The sequence below is a fragment of the Xenopus laevis genome, chromosome 3L, assembly GCF_017654675.1.
Source record: "Xenopus laevis strain J_2021 chromosome 3L, Xenopus_laevis_v10.1, whole genome shotgun sequence".
NCBI classification, from domain to species: Eukaryota; Metazoa; Chordata; class Amphibia; order Anura; family Pipidae; genus Xenopus; species Xenopus laevis.
In genome coordinates, this window is record NC_054375.1 from 113,058,116 (window position 1) to 113,080,698 (window position 22,583).

Genomic DNA, 22,583 nt, shown 5'->3' on the forward strand with positions numbered 1-22,583 from the left:
AGTTGGAGTGATATCACCCCCTCCCTTTACCCCCCCAGCAGCCAAACAAAAGAACAATGGGAAGGTAACCAGATAACAGCTCCCTAACACAAGATAACAGCTGCCTGGTAGATCTAAGAACAACACTCAATAGTAAAAACCCATGTCCCACTGGGACACATTCAGTTACATTGAGAAGGAAAAACAGCAGCCTGCCAGAAAGCATTTCTCTCCTGAAGTGCAGGCACAAGTCACATGACATGGGGCAGCTGGGAAATTGACAAAATGTCTAGCCCCATGTCAGATTTCAAAATTGAATATAAAAAAATCTGTTTGCTCTTTTGAGAAATGGATTTCAGTGCAGAATTCTGCTGGAGTAGCACTATTAACTGATGCATTTTGAAAAAAATGTTTTTTCCCATGACAGTATCCCTTTAAATATATTGCAATATATGGACAAACAATCCCTGTGTTGTTTAAAGGGTAAGGCATTTTTCAGTAGCAGTATGCACAAAATGTCTCAAGGTCTTAAATATATTAATAATGGGTTGAGTGCAGAGGACTCTTGTATTTGTCTATATATATATATATTTTTTTATTTTTTTAAACAGGTGACCGGTAAATGGCCGCTGGTTATGGGTTACTGCCTACTGATTGGCTATGGGTTACTGGCTATTGATTGCCTATGGGTTACTGCCTACTGATTGGCTATGGGTTACTGCACCTGTGCAAACATAGTTTTTTTTATTACAAAACCCCATTCTGCTTTGCAGAGGAGGAAAATTCAGGAGTGAATGCCCTTTTTTGGATGCAGCCATTTGCCCTTCTATGGGGCTATCCTGACACATAGGGAAGTGGTGAGCTCTGTGTTACCTGAGCTGACTAACTCCTTGTTATGACGTGATGTACATATCTAATGTCTTACATGAAAATAACTGACTGTTGGCCAAATAATACATATTTCATTGGAAATATTCTCCCCCAGCACAAGTGGCATAAATAGTGCCCCAGAAGCACTGCACCATACCACTGAGGGGCCCCCATCGCTGCCACCGGTTTTCTCACCTTCCCGTTCTGGCCAGAATAAATCAAAGATGCCCATGCGTGCCACGGTGGAACACACGGCCATCATTGATTTATTCATTGAAGTTTCCCTGAGGTGGAAGAGGCAGAGAGAGAGGCAAATACAGTAAGAAGAAAAGTGTGGTATTCAGCTTGGTGAGGTAATGCTTTCAGTCTATCAATGCAGTGGCCAGAGGTCATTTCTGTAGTCGTTTTACTGGCAAGTCTGGAGTTAATGGAGTGATCATTGGATATATTTGCAGTGGCCTTACTGGCAAGTCTGGGATTTTTTTTGAAAGTGTTGAAAGGTATACATGTGCTTTGTTAGATCTCCGAGGTAGAGGGGGCTCCCCATGTTTGTCTGCAGGGGGGCCCCCAAACTCTAGTTTTGCCACTGCCAGCACACCTTTATTGTTTACACAAAAAAACACCCCACTCCCTGTACAAATATACTGGGCTCACATATGTTGTTGATTATGACATGGTTATGATTATCTCCTCTTAGGAATCTAGCATTTTCTTATGACAATGAATGTATTATGTCAGGCAATGTATAATGCACCATACAAGCAGCAGGAAGGCTTTGCTATAGTGAAACACAATGAGATTGGCTTTCTGTATGTGCACAGCTTTATTATAAACTCACATTGGTCCCATAAGTATTGTTTTACAAAAACATCTCATAAAACTCCAACCAACGAGGCTGGGAAATGAACTTCACGAACAGGAGAAGCGTCATGAGATACACAGCCGGATTCCATCTCCAGGCAATCGTGCCACTGTTCTCTCCTGAAAATGGAGGAAGCACATCATTAGACAAACATTGTGTACCTGTGTAGACAGGTGTCCCATAACATACTGTAGCAGGAGAGAAATAGGCAACCACTTCTTAAACAATAAGGGTTTGTTTATTTTCCAACAGCAATATGGATATCCGGGTCAGACACAAATAACCAAATGTCCAGAGCATTCCATAATGACCATTACTTCCCCATCAACAGCCATTTCTTATTCATAGGATACTTCCATGGTATTACCTCCTTAACATCACTGGGCCGCTCCTGATCCTCTGCCCTCATTGGGATCTTTATATCCCCACCTGCCCTCAGCAACCCGACGCTCCTCACTGGCACCCCCTTGCTATTCCGGACAGGAATAGTAATCCTAGTAATCCTGTAGTACCCATGCAGTCAGCATCGGACTGGGGGGCCCCCACCCTCGACGCAAAGCCCCCTCTGGCCCCCAAGCCACAACGTGGCCTCCAGTGCCTACCTTCTTCTTCTTGCGGCCATGCCCCGCCGGCCCAGTCTGACCCTGCATGCAGTGGAAATATCAGTTTCTATACATATTAGTATATAAACTGTATGGCCAGTAGCCAGACATATCCTGCCCAAAATCTCATTCCCAAACCTAGGGTATTAATATTAAATTGTTTCCATTCAGCCATATTAGCTGACCTTGCTTTGTGCACTGGGGCATTATTATGGTGAAACAGAAGAAAGTCTTCCTCAAACCGTTGCTACATAATAAGAAGTATGGAATTGTCATATTAAGCTGTAGCCTTAAGGTTTGCTTTCACTGGAACCAAACCATGGAAAACAGCCCCTATCCAATATTTATGTTCCCCTAATTGAATGCATTCAGTCAGGTAGTGTTCACCTGGCATCCTCCAAACCAAGACTTTTCCATCAGACTGCCAGGGGCAAAATGCCAGTTTTCACTCTAATTGCGGTAACTTTACACCACTCTAATCAATGGCCCTGCACATGGTGATGTTATTTCTCTCCCTTCAAATAGTTCTTACTCTGACATTACAGAGAGTTTCATGCTGAAGATGTAATTTTAGATGTTAGGGTGTCTGGAGACTTTTGTCTAAAGATGTGTCCGGATACCAACAATGACACAGACCCCCTAAATTTGCCCAATTTGGTTAAATGTGCACTGGGTTCATATATAAAAGGCTGTAGTATTGACCTGTGTAAGTATTTGTTAAGGTGAGATCTGCAAGTACAGCTGCACGCAGTTCCATATTATGTGCCAAAGTGCCCTTTAAATTTGCCACTGTGCAGTACCTCGAGGATCCTGATGAACGTCTCCCTCATACTTTGCAGTAGATAAGGCCTGACGTTGTTGGTAGTTGAGATGGTCATATTGCTCAGGTGTCACTGCGGCAGCCTGATCGCTGGTGAAGACGGAAAGCTGAGCAGGACTAAATACAACCTGACGTGAAAAATATCCTGTCACTGTTAGTTTGCTGAATTATATTATAGTTAGAGTAAGCCTCACACAGTTTGAAGGTTCTATTAGAAGCTTCCAGACAGAGTGTCACTTGTAATGAGATACTGGTAAGAGCTGGATGAGAATAAAATCATAACTGTTGTATAATCCCTTCATTACTAGTTCCTTAAAGGAGAACTAGAGCAAGAAGTAAAGTAGAAATGTTGTACATTATGTTTTGGGCTATACTAGCCTGAGGCAACCACAGTCCTTTAGCAGTAAAGATCTGTGTCTCCAAAGATGCCCCAGTAGCTCCCCATCTTCTTTTCTGCTGATTCACTGCACATGCTCTGTGCTGCTGTCACTTACTGAGTTTAGGGACCCACTCACAATATAAAATACACATAGAATAGAAATGTCACAATATAAGGCTGATTAGTCATTAATACAGATAATTACTTCATGGCAGCACAGAAACCAGTGCAATTAGCATCATAATTTAATAATCAGTCCTGTAGCATCAGCTTATATTATGGTCCAACCTCATTTTCTGCTTGATAATTTACAACGACCCCTAAGCTTAACTTCTCAACAGCTGCTCAGAGCCCACTGAGCATGTGAGTGTCGCAGACAATTTCCAAGACGGTGACCCCCTGTGACAAGTTTGAAATCCTGGATCATTGTTGCTATTGAGAAGCTGAAACTTTAGGCTGGTGCAATAAGTCCGGTATATAAAATATGGCATTTTTAACCATATTCATTTTTAGGGTTTAGTTCTCATTTAAAGAGCCCATTTCCCACAAGCCTGAGTTCCAGCATAGGGCAGAAAGGACATGTGCATTTGACCCTAGCATAAGAGGAAAAACTACAAAAAAGGATAACAGTACAAAGGATTTATATTCTGGAAAAATTTGTCGCCTATGTATTAGGCATGTCCAATCTGAAGCCCTCAGGCTGTTCTTCAACTGCATCTCCCAAACTTTCACTGACAGATAAAAGCCAGCAAAATGTCTGCAGGTTGAACATCCGTGATATATTTTAATAAATAGAAAACTCACCCATGTTCTATTCAGTCCTGTGGGATTTTTGGAAGTGTATTTATGAAATGTTGAGTTCTAACGGTCACCCGGTGATAAATACACTTCTAAAAATCCCATAGGAATGAATAGAATGTGGGTGAGTTTTTATTTATTAAGCTCTAAACTCACATTTGGATAAATCTGCCCCTGTCAGGCTTTTCTAAAAAAATGCAAGGATACATAGGGGATGACAAAGCAAGCAAGAATCAGCAAAGGATTTACAGTGATATATCAAAAACAGATGAAAAAGGTGAAAGATGATAACTATATCATAAATATGTACTAGATAAATGTATTTTACTCACGGCAAATTTCTGCGCAGGTATGAGGGAGATAGCACTTGGGGTTAGTCCTTTAATCTGGTCTCTTATAACAGAGGACAGTACGATGTCAGGAAGGCCAGCTAAAGAGTCATCACAGGGAATTTTGTTAATATACAAACTCTCCAGACATAGTACTATATGTAGCTTTATCAAGTTTATGTCTCTTTGTGTTGATGTTATGTTCATTCTCTTTGGGACTATTTAGGACAATGGCACACCTAAATCTCTGCTTCTGCGGGTGACTAATCTCCTGAAATCTCCAGTAAAAGCTTTCCCATATACAATAATGTGAATCACTGGTGGTAAAACCTTCAATCTCCCAAAATGAATTGAAGCTGCTACAAGAGGAAACTTCAATCAATTTTGGGAGATTGAAGCGACACATGAGTTTTACCACCAGCGATTCACATTATTGCAGATGGGAAAGTTGTACTGGAGATTTCACGAGATCAGTCGCCTGCAGAAGCAAAGTTTTATTGCTATTAATTCATCTCCTGGTGTGCTTAAGAACAGAGACACATGGTCAGATTCGGGGAGATTAGTCGCCCATCGACATATCTCCTCTTCTTCGGGGCGACTAATCTCCCCGAATCTGACCATGTGTCTCTGTTTTTAAGCACACCAGGAGATGAATTAATAGCAATAAAACTTTGCTTCTGCAGGCGACTGATCTCGTGAAATCTCCAGTACAACTTTCCCATCTGCAATAATGTGAATCGCTGGTGGTAAAACTCAAAACTTCCCACCGGCCAGAATGTAAGTTACTGGCGGGACTCGGATTGATTTGTTTTCTGAAGTCGCCCGAAGTTTCCTTGTGAGGCAACTACGAACAACTTCGGAAAATTAAGCGCTTTGAGTGCCATCCCACCAGCCATTTACATTCATTCTAGCCTACGGGAGGCCGACGGGAGGCAGTTCAGGGAGATTAGTCACCCCGAAGAAGAAGAGAATTGTCGCTGGGCGACTAATCTCCCTGAATCTGATTGTGTGTCTCTGCCCTTAAGGAGAATTCAACCCTAAAGTTAAAAAAACCCTACCTCCTACCCTACAAAGACCGCCATCCCTCCTCTCCCCAACCCCCATTGTTACCCCGGGAAAATGCCCCTAACGTAGGCACCATCTTCAGCCAATTCTGTAATCTTAGTAATGAGACCGGCACTGTAGCAATTTTCGTGAGTTTCGGCATATGCGCAGTTGTGGCGAAACAGAAAATTGCTCCAATCTCATTCCGAAGACTACCGAAGAGAAGAAGATGGCGCCCATGAACTCCAATGCCTGAATCTGCACTGAGGGGTGAGTAACACATTAGGGGCATTTGCCCGGGGTAACACATAGGCTGGGGGGAGGAGGGAGGGGGGTCTATGTAGGGTAGGGGGTAGGGGTCTTTTAACTTTAGGGTTGAATTCTCCTTTAAGGCTAAGTGCACAGGGCTGTGTCTGTGTTTTCCCCTGGTGTAGAAAAGCCAATTTGCCGTTTCCGTTCCTCTGTGTATCAGGCATGGCATTGTCCTGTGTGGCAAAAATTCACACTATATGTCTGCACACATTGATACCTTGCCTGTCAGGGCGGATACACACATGTCTGTGTACATAAAAGCTTTAGGGTTAGGGCACACCTTGCGATTCGGGGAGATTTAGTCGCCTGGCAACTAATCGCCTCGTCTTTGCAGCGACTAATCTCCCCGAACGCCTTCCCTCTGTCTTGCTTCCTCATGAGGCAACTTCGGGCGATTTCGGAATAAAAAGCGCATTGTGTGCCATGCAGCAAGCTTTTCATTATAGCCAGCGCAAGACAGAGGGAAGGCGATCGGGGAGATAATTGCCGCAAAGACGAGGTGATTAGTCGCCAGGCGACTAAATCTCCCTGAATCGCCAAGTGTGCCCTTACCCTTATGCTTTTGACAGTTACACTTAGGCATCACTTAATATTACTATGTGCCTCCCTGCTGACAGTGCTGTATTCATGAGGATAGCCACATGACTCTTTGCTCTAAATGAAGAGTAGCTCCAGCAATGGAGAAAAGCAATGTAAACATTTTCTTACCTGCAAGAGTTCCAATCTCTGTGAAGATCTCACAGCCCCATCTGCTCACCACTCCAAAAGCTGAACTGGATGTCAGGAGTTCCGCCAGGGTTTCCATCTGAGTCTCAGAACATTTGAGTTTGAGGGAACCCACATATACAGCAGCCTGACTGCAGGAACATACACATTATCAGGCACGTGTGTTGCCCACAAAAGCTACTAAGAAGAAATACTTTTACCAGTTGTGGGTCAGGGTGCAAATCTAAAAAAAAAGGTAGTAACCCATCAACCCATGCTACTTGACAATAGCAACACAGGTCCTTGAGCTCCAGAATGAATACAACACTGCTTGCATTCAGTAGCTCTGTTTTTATGAAGAGGGGAAGCATATAAGTGATTTACCCCTTTTTTATACCACAAGGTGAATAGCATAATAAGACTCCCACAGTGCTTCTTGAATGAATACCAAGGAGCATGAGTGTGTGCCCCTTAGTACCCTTTGTGCCCTCTTATCTTGTCTATTACTCAATACAATTGCCATTTTTTTCTGATTTATTCAGTTTCTTTCCTACAAAATAAATCCTAAATTCATATGCTATGACCTGGGCAGTCAGATTAAAAGAAGCACGGCTGAATACAAATTCAAATATAGTTTATAGTTTTGACTAAATTTGATCAGTATTATTATGTATTTTGCAAATAGGGCCCTATGGCTATAATACTAATCAAATTTAGTTATAAAGGATTTTATCCTTTGAGAGAAAAATATTTCTGAAGTATATTTTTTTAACTCAGACCTGATGAGACTGTTTTGGCTATTACCATGAGGGGACACATATTTTTGCTAATATAAATTTGACATGTTATTCAAATAATGCAACTTCAGTATAATGTTACTACATTTGACAACTTTATTGATGGCTACATATTCACATCACCCCATAGACAATTTCCGTACAGGAAACGGTATGACTTTGACACACGATAACCTCTTTTTTTTTTTTTTTTGCCAGTTTTATATATTTATCTATTAAATAACATGTAGTTAATGAAAACAAGTGTAACTGACCAACCTGAACTCACGCTTGCTTATCTTCTTTAAGTCTTCTACTCCAAGCCCACAGATCAGGTGTCCAAGCGCTGTCAGCTCAGTTAGATCTAGGCTGGACACAGATTTTCTCATCTGACGGAGAATGGATGATACTAATATCTTCATCTTTGAAAAAAGGTTGAGGGGTCAGAATGGGTCATAGAAATGAGCAAATCAGATTACATGAATCAACTGCCACCCTGATGCAATACATGAATGGTTTCAAAGGAGAACCACCATTGTGATTAAACGAATCCCCCCAATTTGTGTGTGTGTTTTTTTTTTTTAATGAAGCAGTTTCTATGTTGATAGGCTTGCTTTTTATAAATTATCCAATAGTTTCTGAGACATTTAACCCTTTAAATTCAGGTGTTTTTGTTTTTATTGCCTGTCAGTGAGGCATTGCTCAAAATGCAATCCAGACAAAATGTTCGCCGGCACATAAAGGGTTAATGTTTTAGGAAGATGTTTTCTACCTATAAATAACTCACTTTATTCTGTGCAGTGGGATCCCACCAATAAAAGCTTTGCCCTTGGCCCACCGGTACCTTAAAGGGGTTGTTCACCTTCCAAACACTTTTTTCAGTTCAATTGTTTTCAGATTGTTTTAATTAGTTTTCATTATTTATTTTTAAATTTAAAGTTTAATGTTCCTGTCTCTGGTGTTTAAATCTGGCAGCTCAGTAATTCAGGTGCAGACTCTAAACTAAAAATTTTTGCAACATTTAGTTCAGGGGTAGGGAACCTGCGGCTCCAGAGCCTCATGCGGCTCTTCATCCTGCTTGCTGCGGCTCAGTCTTGCGGCTTTGCCTGTCAGGTCGTATTCACAGCCCTTGCACCTGCTGGTGGCTTCTTGAGTGTGCGACCATGGTAAGCACACTCAGGAAGCCGCCAGCAGGTTCGAGGGCTGTATAGACGTCCCAGGAATGGCAAGACCAAGCCACAGCAAGATGATTCATCATGGTCCTTACCGCGGTCACACGAGACAAGAGAGAGATGATCAGCATGGAGCTTCAGAAACAGAAGTCACATTAAACAGATGAGAACACTAGCATTTAATTGGGCTATTCAGTGTTTAATTTATTTCAAAGTAGCCCTGCATATACATACATACATATGCGACTCTGAGGAAGTGCGGGAGATCCGGCAAGAAACGCGTAAGTCAGTCAGCCCTGTATACCCACCGCTGTAATCCTCATTCATGTGTGTGTTGAAATAAAGCCTAACCTTTTACACCGATGCTGTTGCCTGCATACCGTATCCTGGATCAGCGCCGAATGTGATGAGAATACCGAGTGTCTTACATTGAATACCGGCGGGAAGTGGCTGGCGTCTCACACAGGCTGCGACCAGGAGGACACAGCAACACTGGGTGAGCTCCGATGCGAATCGCATCATTTTCTGTATAGTTACTAGCCCTGCATATACACAATGCACTTCTGATTGTTGTATTCTATTGTTGTAACAGTTAAAATTAAAAAAAGGTTAAAAAAGTTTATAAGCTGTGTTATGTTTTGCGGCTCCAGACTATTTTTCTTTAGTGGGAGAGGGGCAAAATGGCTCTTTTGATAGTAAAGGTTGCTGACCCCTGATTTAGTTAATACATTTCTCAGCAGCATCTCTGGAGTATTAGCAACTATTGTATCTATTCTAACAGCTGCCTGTAATGAAACTGGAGATTCTGCTCAGCAGGGACTAAGATAAGAAATGTATCAACTAAATGTATCAATTTAGAACAGTTTATAGGGTCGGCGACCCCCCCCAAAGCTGCTTTAGAAGGTGAAAAATTACACTTTACACTTCAATATTAGAAAAACGGTGACACATAGAAAATAGATAGTAATTGGAAAAAGTCGTTATTTCTGGTCATCTAACTGAAAACAACTAGTTGTTTGAAGGTGAACAACCCATTTAAGCCCTAGGTATCGGATTATCCAGAAAGCTCAAAATTACAGGAAGACAATTACCCTGCTTATTTCAAGCAAAAAATTAAAGTTCTTTAAATTGGTTTATTTTTCTCTGTAATAATAAAACAGTACCTTGTACTTAATTCCACAAAGATGCACAAATCCATATTGGAGGCAAAACAATCCTATTGGGTTTATTTAATGTTTACATGATTTCTAGCCAACTTAAGGTATGAAATTACAGAAACACCCCTTATCTGAAAAACACCAAGGAGGTTATTTATAAAACGCTTTTTAGTCAAGGTTTTTGGGCAAAAAATTTTTAGAGAAAAAACTAAATTTTTTTAGAAATGTATTATACCTCGAAGCTGCATAAAAGTCAGAATCAGAAAATTCACTATCTCAAACCTGTCACGGTCAATTTGAAGATATTGTGGTCTGCTCTGGGTTTCATCCGATAATCTGAAAATTTTTGGGCAATAACCCAAAGAAACCGAGTAATTTGGCCATCAAATCCTAAAAAATTAGTACCATTCAAGTTTTCTTTCAATTTTATATATTTTTTTCCCAACCCAACTTTTTGAGTTTTTTTATTGATAAATAAGATAAAATCATGAATGGGAATTTGGTTGAGCTTGGTTTAATAAAAATATGAGTTAAATTAGAGTTTTGGTAAATAACCCCCCCCTAAGTCTCAAGTATTCTCGATAGTAATTTTCTCAAGAAAATAATTACAGATGGAGGTTACGTTAGCAATAACTGGCCTTGTTTAATGTTTTCAAATAGCTTTGCAGTCAAACATACTTGTTTAGGAGTCCAGTTTTCCATTTGGCTGAGATATGTTACTATCCCCCAGTCTGGGATCTCCATCTCTTGCAGTTCTTTTTCATTAACGTGTGTGGTCAGGTGGCCCATCTGTAGGATCTGAACTGGACTCATGCTTTTCACAGGGCCGAACAGCTGTAGTGCATAATATCACAGACGTTACATTGCTTTCTCGCTTTGAATATTGACTCATTTGGGGCCTTTTCCCAGAATAGTATTGACTAGTAACAAAAAGGATTAAAACACAAAGTACCAAGACAATCAGAAAATGGCTGGAGCCATGTTTACCTGCTTAACTCTTGCCAGTGCAGCCTTGGCCTGTTCAGCTGTGAGGTCAGTATCTCGACTTATTAACCCCAGACAGTCTTGAAAGTCAGACGCAGACATGCCAGTGATCTGAGCAGCAGTCCATGCCGAGGGGAAGGTTATTCTCATATCTGCACATGTGGGGATGGGTTCTGTGGGGAGAAGGTCATTCATAATACTGGTGTGGCCACTGCACAACTGCCTTTCCTAGAAATGGTTCTAGTATCTAAAGGACTTATAGCCAAGGTGTGGGCATTTTTCATGCAAAGTCTTTTGACAATATTTCTAGTTTAGCAAATTCACACGTTGGAAATATGGTTTTCTACAGTTTAAACTGATACAAATTCAGACTTTGAGTATAGGGTTTACTACAGAACAGAAAATCATACTAATATCATACTAATACTGATACTCTGGTGGCAAGGGCTTTAGTTCCCCATGGCAGCCACTTCTGTTAATGAAGAATCTCTGTGAAGTATATGCTAGTACTAAATAAATCATGGATAATATAGTGAACAATGAACCCCTTATTGTAAAATATAAGGCTATTATAAGTCAGAGAGGCCATGTGGGGGAGCATGTGGTATCCCCGAACTTGCTGAGACAAGGATGGCGGAGCTTGTAAAAAATGTAAAAACAAACACATTTTAAATTAAAACCAACATATATTACAATGGATATCACTATTAAATCTAATCAAATCATTATTTCTGAGTGCATAAACAGAAAATATTTCAGATAAGTGAATGTTCACCTCGATTGCCTCTTAAGCGGGTCTTTGACATGAAAGATGTTACGATCACTTTGTTTTTCTTTATTTTGTCCTGAAGAATTGCACTTTGCTTTGTACATATTTTCCCTGTCTCGCTGTCCTCCCACAGCCTCTGTCTCTCCAAAACCCATTCCAGTGTATCTCGGGCCAACACATCCTGGGAACAGTAAAAGCACTTTCATGTGTTTCTCTCTGTGCTGAGTTTGTGTCCAGGGCCAGCGTTAAGCTAAGGTTGATAGGACTGTTGCACCGGGCTCCCATTATGAGAGGGACATTTGGCTGGCACAACTGCCTAATTACAATTACAAAGTACCTATTGTATCATTGCGGGAAAACCAGTAGATATTTTGGTATTTACACCTTCGTTCCTGATTTGGCTTCATAATTTCAATTTTATTAAAGAGAAAGGCCTTTTATAGCCAGTACCACAACCTTTGCCCTCCCCTCTATTTTGAATGCTCTTCATTAAAATGACTGCCACATGCACATTAAATCAATCAGTTTACTGTGTTCCTGCCATAACTGTCTTCCCGTAATATATCAGGCAAACCTTACCTTGGGTAGCAAATTAATATTTTCAGATGTTAGATAGAAAATCAGCCTCCCTACAGTTTCTATATCTGTCCTTGTCCACTGTGTGGGATGCCTAAACAAACAGAATATAAAATGTAAGTTGCAACAAAGGAGGTGCATTCACATGGTGTCAAATAATAAAATAAAAAGATTAATTTAAATAAATGTATTGAACTTGCAAACATCTTAGCTCTTCAGACACAATGGTCAATAGTATATTTTCATTAGTTTGCCTAATTCCCCTCCTTTCTAGAAAACTTTTAATCTCTGGACCCTTAGATTCTCTTCAATTGAATATTACAATTAGTATAAATTAATCTAATCTAAAGTGAAATCTCTGTGTTGAAAGTGCTTGGTAGGATGGGGAAGTGGGAGCTAAACCTCACTAAAATACACAGGGGAAGGGATCCTTCATATTTCAGCACAGCACTTTTTCTTTATAAACCAATAATGTACTGCTCATTTACAAGAGTTAAGATGTATATAACTGAGCCTGTTTCACAAATACACTATGCACTAACTATGATAGTTGATATATGTTTATGTTAAATTACGAATGCATAAGGGTCATTTATTTATGTAACCACCACTCTTTGGCACCAAACTCGTAAGGCTTGTGCCTTCGGATGTTTTTCTTTCAGATAAAATCATTATTAAAACTGCATCATTCACTTTGTGATGGTCCCGTTTGCGCCAGTCTGCTGTTGTGAACAGAAGGGGCAATTTTGGACACAAATCTTCTTGATTTTTCCCCATAATTTTAGCACAATTGCAACACAAGTCTGTGTTTTCTCTGCTGCAAACTCCATGGTTTTCCCTAGAATGCAGGATTTTCCACATATTTCCAGTGTGATTGTGACCCCAGTCTAAGTTTGACGCAAATCAAAAGTCAGGTCTAACAATTCACTTCTGGAACAGGAGTTCATCTGATTTGCTTGGTGCAAGTCCAGGTTGGGAAATGGCCTGGTCAAAAGACCAGAAAAAAAAACTTGGGCAACCCAGACCCTGAAACACTGGCTGATGGGGGGGGGGGGTTGCTGAGGCGACAGCACCAGTGGGCTTCACAATTCCCAGTCCAATGCTGTGTAAGTCTATTAACAGAACTTGCTGTGAAGGTGTCTGTAGTTCCAGGGTCCCTTTGTATCAATAGGTACAAAAGGCAGGATTATTAGCAACCATGTGAAAGTGCAGGAGCATGGGTTTTACCTTAAAGGAACAGTAACACCAAAAAATGAAAGTGTTTTATAGAAATGACAATATATAGTGAATAAAGTACCCCCTCTTGTAAAATATAAGGATATTATAAGTTACCGAGGAGTTTCATGACCATATAAAAACACGAGGCCAAAGGCCGAGTGTTTTTATACAGGTCATGGAACTCCGAGGTAACTTCTAATATCCTCATATTTTGCAACAGGGGGTACTTTATTTATTATAATACACAAATTTCAATGAGTCATGTGACTGAAATGACATCAGAACTCACCGTTTATAACTGATGACATCAGAACTCACCGTTTATAAGGATATAATTTACAGGATATTCATGGCTTTTGTGTATTATAATTGTATAACTGTTGCTCTGCACTGGTAAAACTGGCATGTTTGCTTCAGAAACACAACTATAGTTTATATAAACAAGCTGCCATATAGCCATGGGGGTAGCCATTTAAGCACAGGATACACAGTAGATAACAGATAAATTCTGAAGGAGCCCATTGTATACTCCAGAGCTTATCTGTTATCTGCTTTGTATCTTTCTGCTTTTTCTCCTTTATCAGCTTTGAATGGCTGCCCCCATGGCTACACAGCAGCTTGTTTATATAAACTATTTCTGAAGCAAACACACCAGTTGTACCAGGGCAGCACAAAGGTACATTATATTTTCATTATTTTAAAAGACTTTAATTTTTTGGTGTTACTGTTCCTTTAATGAATTGCGTTAATATGCGCTCTCCATTGTGTCCTTTTCAGAGTTTGGAAATGACCCTTCCTGTTTTTTAATTAAATTTCTTCCTTTGTAAAACTCAATCTTCTTTTTTTGTTTTCTTTCATATTTTTAATTATACAAAATTTAATGATATTAGCCACCAAAATATGACAAAATAACACATGCTGCTTTCATGTCTGCGAATAACATTTGTTACAGTTTAAAGCAGTCCTATAAAGATACAAACATGCTGGTTTATGTATGCTGATAGCAAAAGAAGATCTTTAAAATATTGCATATTCCTAATACAGAGGAGATTAAAAAGCACAAAGTTCACAGGTGTGGGTGTCATAGCTTCTAAAGCTGCCACTGCACTATAGAGAGACAATGACAATGACATCTTCCATTCACTTCTTTGATCATTGTCTTACTTGGAAGCCAGATGGAATAGTGCCTGATGTATAGAGCACAGAGAGCCTCTAGTGGTATATGTATATAATTCAGTTCTACCCACGTGCAGATGATGATCTGTTTCCACAGGATTCACTATAGACACTCTCTATGTAAGTGGGAAATGTGTTTTTTTCTGGTTCAGACGTGTTTATGGGCCCTTGCATTTCTGTTTTTAATAAACATTACTAATTATTTTATAACCACTCACCATTGGACATACAAAGAAGCTTGTTAAAATAGATACAATAGACAGACAGATAGGTAGATAGATAAATAGATAGATACCCAAACATGTCCTCTTCTGTTAACATGTTTCCCAGTTGGCTTATGAAATCGTCAGAAAGGCAATATGAAGCCAGCTCCTCCAGGTTTGGCAGCAAGTGTCTCCTGTTAATGTGTGCAATGTTCTCTTCTCCCACAAACCCAATTAAAGGCCCCAGCAGATCCAAGTCTTCCACAGTAATCACTCCATTCACATGACTTTGCTAGCAAAGAATACAGCCAGAGTTAATTGTCTATTTGTTATCCATATTCACGCTTAGGATATAAAGTAGAATCATGGTTCTACACTTCTCAAGGAACCAGGGTAAAAGATACAGAAGGGACCCTGAACCCTTTCTGCCCTTAAATTTAGTATAAACCAACATGACAGCACCTCAGCACAAGTTGGGCATTAGTAGCTGCAGTCACTGTGGCTAGAGCAATGTAAGATACTGATAGCAATTATTATATTATTTATTTGTTCATTTAAATAGCCAAATTAGTCTGATATTTAGACACAAGGCTATATTACCTTGGTTTAATAATATATACTATTATTATTATTAGAAATAATAATAATACTATTATTATTATTAATAATAATACTAATAATAATAATAATAATAATAATAATAATAATAATAATAATTAATAATAATAATAATAATAATAATAAACGTATTTATTGAATCCACAAGTCCACTTTCAATGGTATCAGCTTCTTACTTTTGACTGTCTATACCTTATAATATCATGCTGTTCCCTTACTGTGTTTTTCTGTACTGATTTAAGGGCTACCAATGGTTTGCTATGGAAATATTTCCTGAGTGAGTTTGTACTTCCTTGTAGTTCACTAAGAAATCTTAACTGCCAGGGTTTGCCCTGAACTGAGAATCAGATTGTTGTTAAGGCTGTCAGGCAATGCGACAGAAGGGGCCCAGAGAAGATACTTTGGAAAGAATAGAGCAGTGAAGTACAGGACTGGACAGGGACAACACAGACCAAGCAAATTCCAGGACATGACAGAGATCAAGCTAGAGGGTGAAGTACAGGATGAGTTTAAGTCAGGATGGAGCAGGTAAAGTAAAGGACTGACAATGACAAGGCAAGAGTAAGGAATAAAACCACTGAGGTCAGGACCAGCAGCAAACAAGCAGAGATGAGGACAGGTCAAGGTCAGAAACTCAGGTACTTGATTAAGAATTCACACATCAAGAAGATCAGGATACAAGTACAAGTGAGAGCCAGGACAACACACAGCACTCAGGCTAATACTCAATCAAAAGTAAGGGAAAAGTATTTTAAAAAAGGGACCTGCAGAGATTGGCTGGACCTAATTATCCAATATCGCCTCTGGGATTATTAAAGGTTGCTGAGATGTAGTACAATACACAGGGAAGGCAGGTAGTAATCCTAAAGCTGGCCATAGACGCAAAGATCTGATCGTACGAATCGAGGATTCGTACGATTTTCGGACCGTGTGTGGAGAGTCCCGACATTTTTCGTCCGGCGGAGATCGGTCGTTTGGTCGATCGGACAGGTTTCTGTCGGCTGCCGATAATATCTCTGCGTGTATTGCCGATCGTACGATTTTCAGTGGGAGACTGTCACTAGCTTTGGTTGGACATAGATATCGTACGATTGCTGTCCGGGGCAGAACATTGCTGATCTGTTCTGACTGGTAAGACTTTGATCTGAATGGTTAGTGGCGGGTCGGGAGATGGGAAAGTCCGATCGTATGATGATTCATACGATCGGATCTTTGCATCTATGGCCAGCTTAAACTGATGGACTTCTTTGGCAGAGCCTAAAGGTGGCCATAGACGCACAGATAATATCGTATGAAACAATTTTTCGTACTATATTCAGTGTGTGTGTATAGTGGGAAAAGAGCCGGCCGATATTGGCAGAACACTTAAATATCGGTTGGCTTGTCAATCAGGCTGGACGGAAGATTTTGATAGGGTGCCTTTAAAGGCACCCCAACATCGTCCGTTGTTAGTGCTGAATCATCAGATACAGGTAAAACTCTATTATTTCTACTTGTATAAATGATGATTTATCTCTACACGTGTGTATTGAAACAAACAATCTTTCTTGGAAACATCTTTTCCAAGAAAGATCATAATTGTTACATCTATGGCCACCAGAGAAACAGTTTACACTTGTAACTATTGTAACAGAGGATTTATGTGATAAAGGTAGATGAGTAGATTGATCTGGGCTAAGATCGAAAATCTCTAGACAATCACCCCTAAATGGTGAGAAGGTCTACACCATGATGATAATCTTAAGGGCAATGGGAAGTAACATCCTCTGGGAACACATTGCAGGAGCATCTCAATATAGGTTTCTACTGACAGCTGTCATGGAGAGTATGCTTATTAACTGAAGGCAACATCTACTGGCACCTGGGGAAACCGATCCTGATTCATCATAGTTCATAAAATGTACATAAGCATAGCAGCCAAATAATACCATAAACATGAAATCATCAGTGTCAGTTTCAGTACCATACCACAAAACCAGATTAATGCCTATGAACACAACTGATGGTTTAATGTACCACAATGTAACATGTATTATAAATAAGACTGAAAAGGCTTTGTAAAACAGATGGTTTGTCCAAGGAGAAATGCTTCCTTTTGATCTATTTCAGCTTTTTTTTCCACTACATGCAAGTGGTGCTGATATGGCAGCTGGGTGGATAAGAATTAAATATGAAAACTAACAGTATAATAAGAAAGCAACTGCTCCATTGTCTTACCAAAACATGTAGAGCTCTTTGGGCCAGTGCAGTTTTCTTATGAAGTGGAAGCTCCAAGATACTTCTAGGGTGTTTATGGACATGTTCTAAGAACTGCTTCATTGATTCATTGGAAAGACTGGCAATTAACTTCACACTAAATAGAGGAATAGAGATACAATAACACAATGATTATGGGACTGTTCTGTCCACAGGTGATCCCACTGGCTGCAACTCTATGATTATGGCATTTGCAATATTTATTGCAATGTGTTTTCTTACTAGAAACATTTTGTAACAGACCTCAGCTGAAATGCATACAGTATTTATGGCTCCTGCTTATAAAATTCTTTTGGTCTTCCACTTTTTACCTATTATACCTTATATGGAGGAAATTCTCTTATCAGATCCCAGCATCTAAAACACTAGGCTGGTAAAAAACTGAAACTGTGCCCCCCCAACAGTTGCACCCTAGGCAGATGTCTCTTCTGCTTAACCCTAGTTCTGACCCTGCTAAGTGGTGAATCACTAAACACTACATCTTATATACGAAAGTCATTATATCTGAAAGATTCCAATTATTTAATCCTTCTTCCATAAAGACATAAAACTGTGGAAAAGCAAGGCAACAGATTTGATGAAATGCAGTAAATGTGCTGATCTGTCAACATGCCTCTCCTGTACAATAAATATGTTTCTGTTATACTCATGACAGACACATGGAGATTAGAATGACACTGATTTCTTTATGTGGGACAAGAAAATCTACTTTTTCTAGCCACATATGCATTGAAAAAAGGAAACCTATACCAGGCAGTTTATTAATACATGCGTATGCAACTTGCAGACAGTCCATAAAGATACTCTAACCTTACAATACAGATGCAGCCAACTACTTTCTCAGACTTGTTGCAGTAGTATTTACCAAAAGAACTTGTGCAAGTGAATGCTTTATAGGAACTGCACAGGCAATTTTGTATTGATAATGTACTAAAATTTTTAGCACATTATCAATACATTATGGATAACACTTACGGTAAGTCAGAAATAAATTCTGGTCCAAGCCATGCTGTGTCCTCCCAGGATATGCCAGGCCTCCTCTGGAGTTCTTCTAGGATGCACTTCCTCTATGAAAGACACACAGGGAAACTTTAAAACCTCAAAACACATATGGAAAATCTAAACTAACCACGGGGCAAGGTATTACAAAACATGAATAATTTTATGACAGATATTGTGGTTAACATGATATGCTTCTTACAAGGTTTTTGTGCAGACCAGTGGGAATCCCATGGAGATATCTGACCACTTCTCTGATTTCAGCAACAGTGCTTAGTTGCTGCAGGATGTCACATTCTATCCCATTAGCAAGACTGCCAAGAGTGCTGTTGGTAACAGAAAGAAAATAATAAGCTTTTCATTTCCTTGGAAGAACTGTCAGTTTGTACTTAATCGCTATAATAACAGGCATGGTTAATGATAAAATCCTGTACCAAAGTGGGAAAGGTTATCCTGCATATCTATGTGCATACCAAACTTTCCAAGTAGTTTAAATGCACAGATATATTTGTGTTATATATCGGTTTTCCTTGGAATTCGTCCAATAGGGAATTACGCATATATTTGTGGCCAAACTGGCAAATACAGGTTCTGAACCAATTTTTGGACAGTTGCATGAATAATTAAATCAGTTGGGTGATACAGTTGGGCAATAATTTTATGTACACTCCATATTATTTAGATATAGATACTTTTACTTACTGGCTAGGGACCTCAACACCTGTTATGCATATGAATACCCACCCATTACATGTCTACTTACAGGATTGTGGACTTTGTTAGATTTGAACCAGCTTGAATCTTCTTCCATAGGAACTGGGTCTGCAGATAAATAATACATATTATAAAGAGCAATGGCCAGCAGTGTAATGCCTCCTATGCCAATACTTAAAACTCTTCGGTAGGTCATATTAGCAGGTTATATTGACCTATGTACTGTATGGACTCCTTAACACTACAGTATTGTGTGGGGGTACCCAACAATTGTTAAAGGAGATTTAATTGCAAGTGTCCAGCGTCAGACTAGGTGGAATTGTTTAAAGCATTAAAAAGAAATATTTAGGCCCCATAAAGGTGCCATCATTGGGTACCAATCTAAACATATGGCCCCACAGATACCTTTGGGTGATATAACAAAGAGAGGGAAAACAGAAAAGAAAGCTTAGTTTAGCAGATGCAGAGTAAACAAAAACAAAAACTATATACATAAATATATGAAATATAAACCTCTAATGTCAATTTAGTGGAATCACACTGTTACAGTTTGTGAAATAAATATTATAAAGCATATATGCGATGCCAGTATCACTTAAAAGGTTCATCTAACCTGTATTACCTATCTAAACCACATTTATCAAAAGGTGGATTCATTTAGTGGAAAGGAATATGAATAGTACCTGCTGAGGCATCCAGGCCAATTCTCCATAAAGACTCATGTTCCTTAACAATACCTGCGTGTCTAAAAGTAGGAGCTTGAGTGGTGCGAGCGGGAGGAGACAAGTCAAATGCAGGGGCCAGATTTCCCTTTCATGTATGTGTCTCTAAATTCAATGTTCAAATAAGAATGTGATTATAGCATTTTTTGAAGTCAGCAAAGGAACACAGTAATGAAGAAATGTCAAAGATGCAATATGCTGGCCTATATGGTGTCAGATGTCCTTAGGCCTATATCATGGCCATTACCTATTTCTGTTTGGGAACAAAACACTAAATAGATGGAAGAATAGATTACTTTGTGTAAGACAGTGTAAAGGGATACCTCATGCTGATAAACAGACAAGTATTTGGAACAGGAGTAACAGACAATGTACCCGTAAAGTCTGCATCAGAGCTGCTTTCTGTGGAGCTAACAGCAGGGAGAGTGAAGGCCTCAGACATTGGCAGGCTTTGTTCAGAAGGGAAGGAGGGAGAGAACTCAGGAGCTCAGGACCAAGAGCAGGAATCAGGTAGTGGTATCTGCAAATCACCAGCTCTGCAACCTAAACAGATAAACAGTTTTGGAAACTGTTCAGAAATGAAGGCTCATTTATCACCATGGGGCAGGATGCAAAGTGTGAAAACAGCTACAAGCTACCATGCTTTTTGCACTTTGCACTCTGCCCTGTTTTTGAGGACCTACGGTGCAGATATTTGGACTGAGGGAGGCACACAGGCATCCGCCATCCTGCTTCTTATAGTCACAAACAATTACACATGTTGGAAATGCTGGGAGCTTATAACTACTATATGAAGTGTACAAAAATAATACAATATCTATAATAACAGATATACTTGGAAAGTTGCTTCATTTCAGGGTTTCTATAATTGTCCATAAACCTTTTTGAAAACATTGAGATATCCTTTATATTCACAGCCAGCAACATTCAGTTGGAGTGCAGCTCCAAAGTACTTACATTCTTTTTAGGTGTGATGTGTTTCAGTAGTGTAAAAGCCTGAAAAGACATGGGTGATTCAGTACATTCAAAATGATTTTTGCTGACATAAGTATCACTGAGTTCAGACCAACTTGCATGTGATCACAATTGAAATTCAAGTGTATATGTGGTGGAAATATAGATAAATACATGAAAATATATTAGTGATAATAGTGAAAGTATCCCCCTTTACATGAGGAGTAGCTGGTTGGAGGCAGAAAGACTAGAAATGATTGACTTGTATAGAATGCAAAACAAATATGTTTTACATTGACAGGACCCTCATGTGGGTCCAGTCTGTATCGTCATTATAAAATAATATAACTATAAAAAACATTTTGAGCCCAACTGCACCCAATGGTTAAAAATAAAGTTTAGCATCCAGTGTTCATACCTGGGCCGCTGAAAGGTCTTCTGTATGAAGCTCTGGGAGTAGACTAACCACCTGTGTGTCCGTAAGTCTTTGAAAGAAACCAACACCCAAACCGGGCAATAGGCCTCTCAAGCTAATCAGCTCACCATGGCCCACTGCATGCACATTTACCCTTTTCAGCAAGTCCACCAATGCATAAGCCACCTGAAATAAAATACATGTTGGTTGGTTGAGAATTTATTTAACCCCGAATAGATTGCACATAATGGGACAAATACCCCTAGCCCTATGTAAGAGGTGTGGAGACAGGGATGGGTAATACTGGCACATGATATGGGCATGCCCCATGGTCCAGAGATACTGGGCCAAAGTCACCAAACACTTAATGGATACACTAGCCCTTCCTCCCATTCATTCCCCTGAGGTGTGTCTGCTGGGGTTGATAGATGACTTGTTACCTACAAATTATGAAAGAATACTGGTTAGATCTCTTCTCTTCTATGCAAAAAAAATTATAGTGATGCGATGGATCGCCCCTCCGCAGAAAAGAGCTTGGCTAGAGTATGTCAATATAATGCTACCACTTATTAAACTTACCTACGAAGCCAGGGGTCAACCTGAAAAATGTGACAATATATGGGGTACTTGGCTGGAGGCGCACGTGTAAATGTTCTCATGATGTTAATAAATAAATAAATAAGATTTCATATGATGTCTATTGCATATGTTATTAGTATATGGATGAACACAACCACTGCTGTAAATTCCCCCTCCCCCCCTTTTTTCTTCTGTATCCCCCCCCCTATTTAATTTTGAAACTCAATAAAAAAGAATACCTGTTAAAAAAAAAAAAGATGTTGGTTTTTTGGAAATTTATAATGAACTATTTTTTTAATTTTTATGGTTTGGTTGCTGAAATAAGTTTATAGCCTATATGTGTATCAAAATACAACACATTTTAGAGTTCTCACCTCCCATTTCTTATAAATTAAGGACAATAATAGAACTAATATATTGGGTTTTATGTCATAATCAAAACACTTATAACATGCTAATGTACATCTCTGGAAGAGAACTGCCTGCATACATCTTAATAAATATAGTTTGTATTAATGTCAAAGCCATTGATTACAGTTTAAAGACAGATACATACACAGATATTGACTGACAAGGACAATTTGTGAATAAAATA

The 22,583-nt window shown here is 39.4% G+C and overlaps 1 protein-coding gene across 1 annotated transcript in view; it reads right to left on the bottom strand.

The window, feature by feature from the left end:
* Positions 1-1,510: 1,510 nt before the first annotated feature.
* Positions 1,511-22,583, bottom strand: part of strc.L (stereocilin L homeolog) — a 30,630-nt gene continuing 9,557 nt past the window's right edge. Inside the window, exons 10-27 of the mRNA XM_041585583.1 lie at positions 21,413-21,595; positions 20,998-21,036; positions 20,416-20,583; positions 20,002-20,145; positions 19,368-19,426; positions 18,807-18,930; positions 18,581-18,672; positions 17,567-17,702; positions 14,824-15,023; positions 12,138-12,228; positions 11,565-11,739; positions 10,793-10,962; positions 10,484-10,639; positions 7,756-7,898; positions 6,704-6,852; positions 4,643-4,740; positions 3,114-3,261; positions 1,511-1,830 (exon numbers count right to left, since the gene is read on the bottom strand). Of these exons, the coding sequence (XP_041441517.1) occupies positions 1,709-1,830; positions 3,114-3,261; positions 4,643-4,740; positions 6,704-6,852; positions 7,756-7,898; positions 10,484-10,639; positions 10,793-10,962; positions 11,565-11,739; positions 12,138-12,228; positions 14,824-15,023; positions 17,567-17,702; positions 18,581-18,672; positions 18,807-18,930; positions 19,368-19,426; positions 20,002-20,145; positions 20,416-20,583; positions 20,998-21,036; positions 21,413-21,595 (2,397 nt within the window). The 3' untranslated portion in view covers positions 1,511-1,708. The remainder of the gene's footprint in view (positions 1,831-3,113; positions 3,262-4,642; positions 4,741-6,703; positions 6,853-7,755; positions 7,899-10,483; positions 10,640-10,792; positions 10,963-11,564; positions 11,740-12,137; positions 12,229-14,823; positions 15,024-17,566; positions 17,703-18,580; positions 18,673-18,806; positions 18,931-19,367; positions 19,427-20,001; positions 20,146-20,415; positions 20,584-20,997; positions 21,037-21,412; positions 21,596-22,583) is intronic.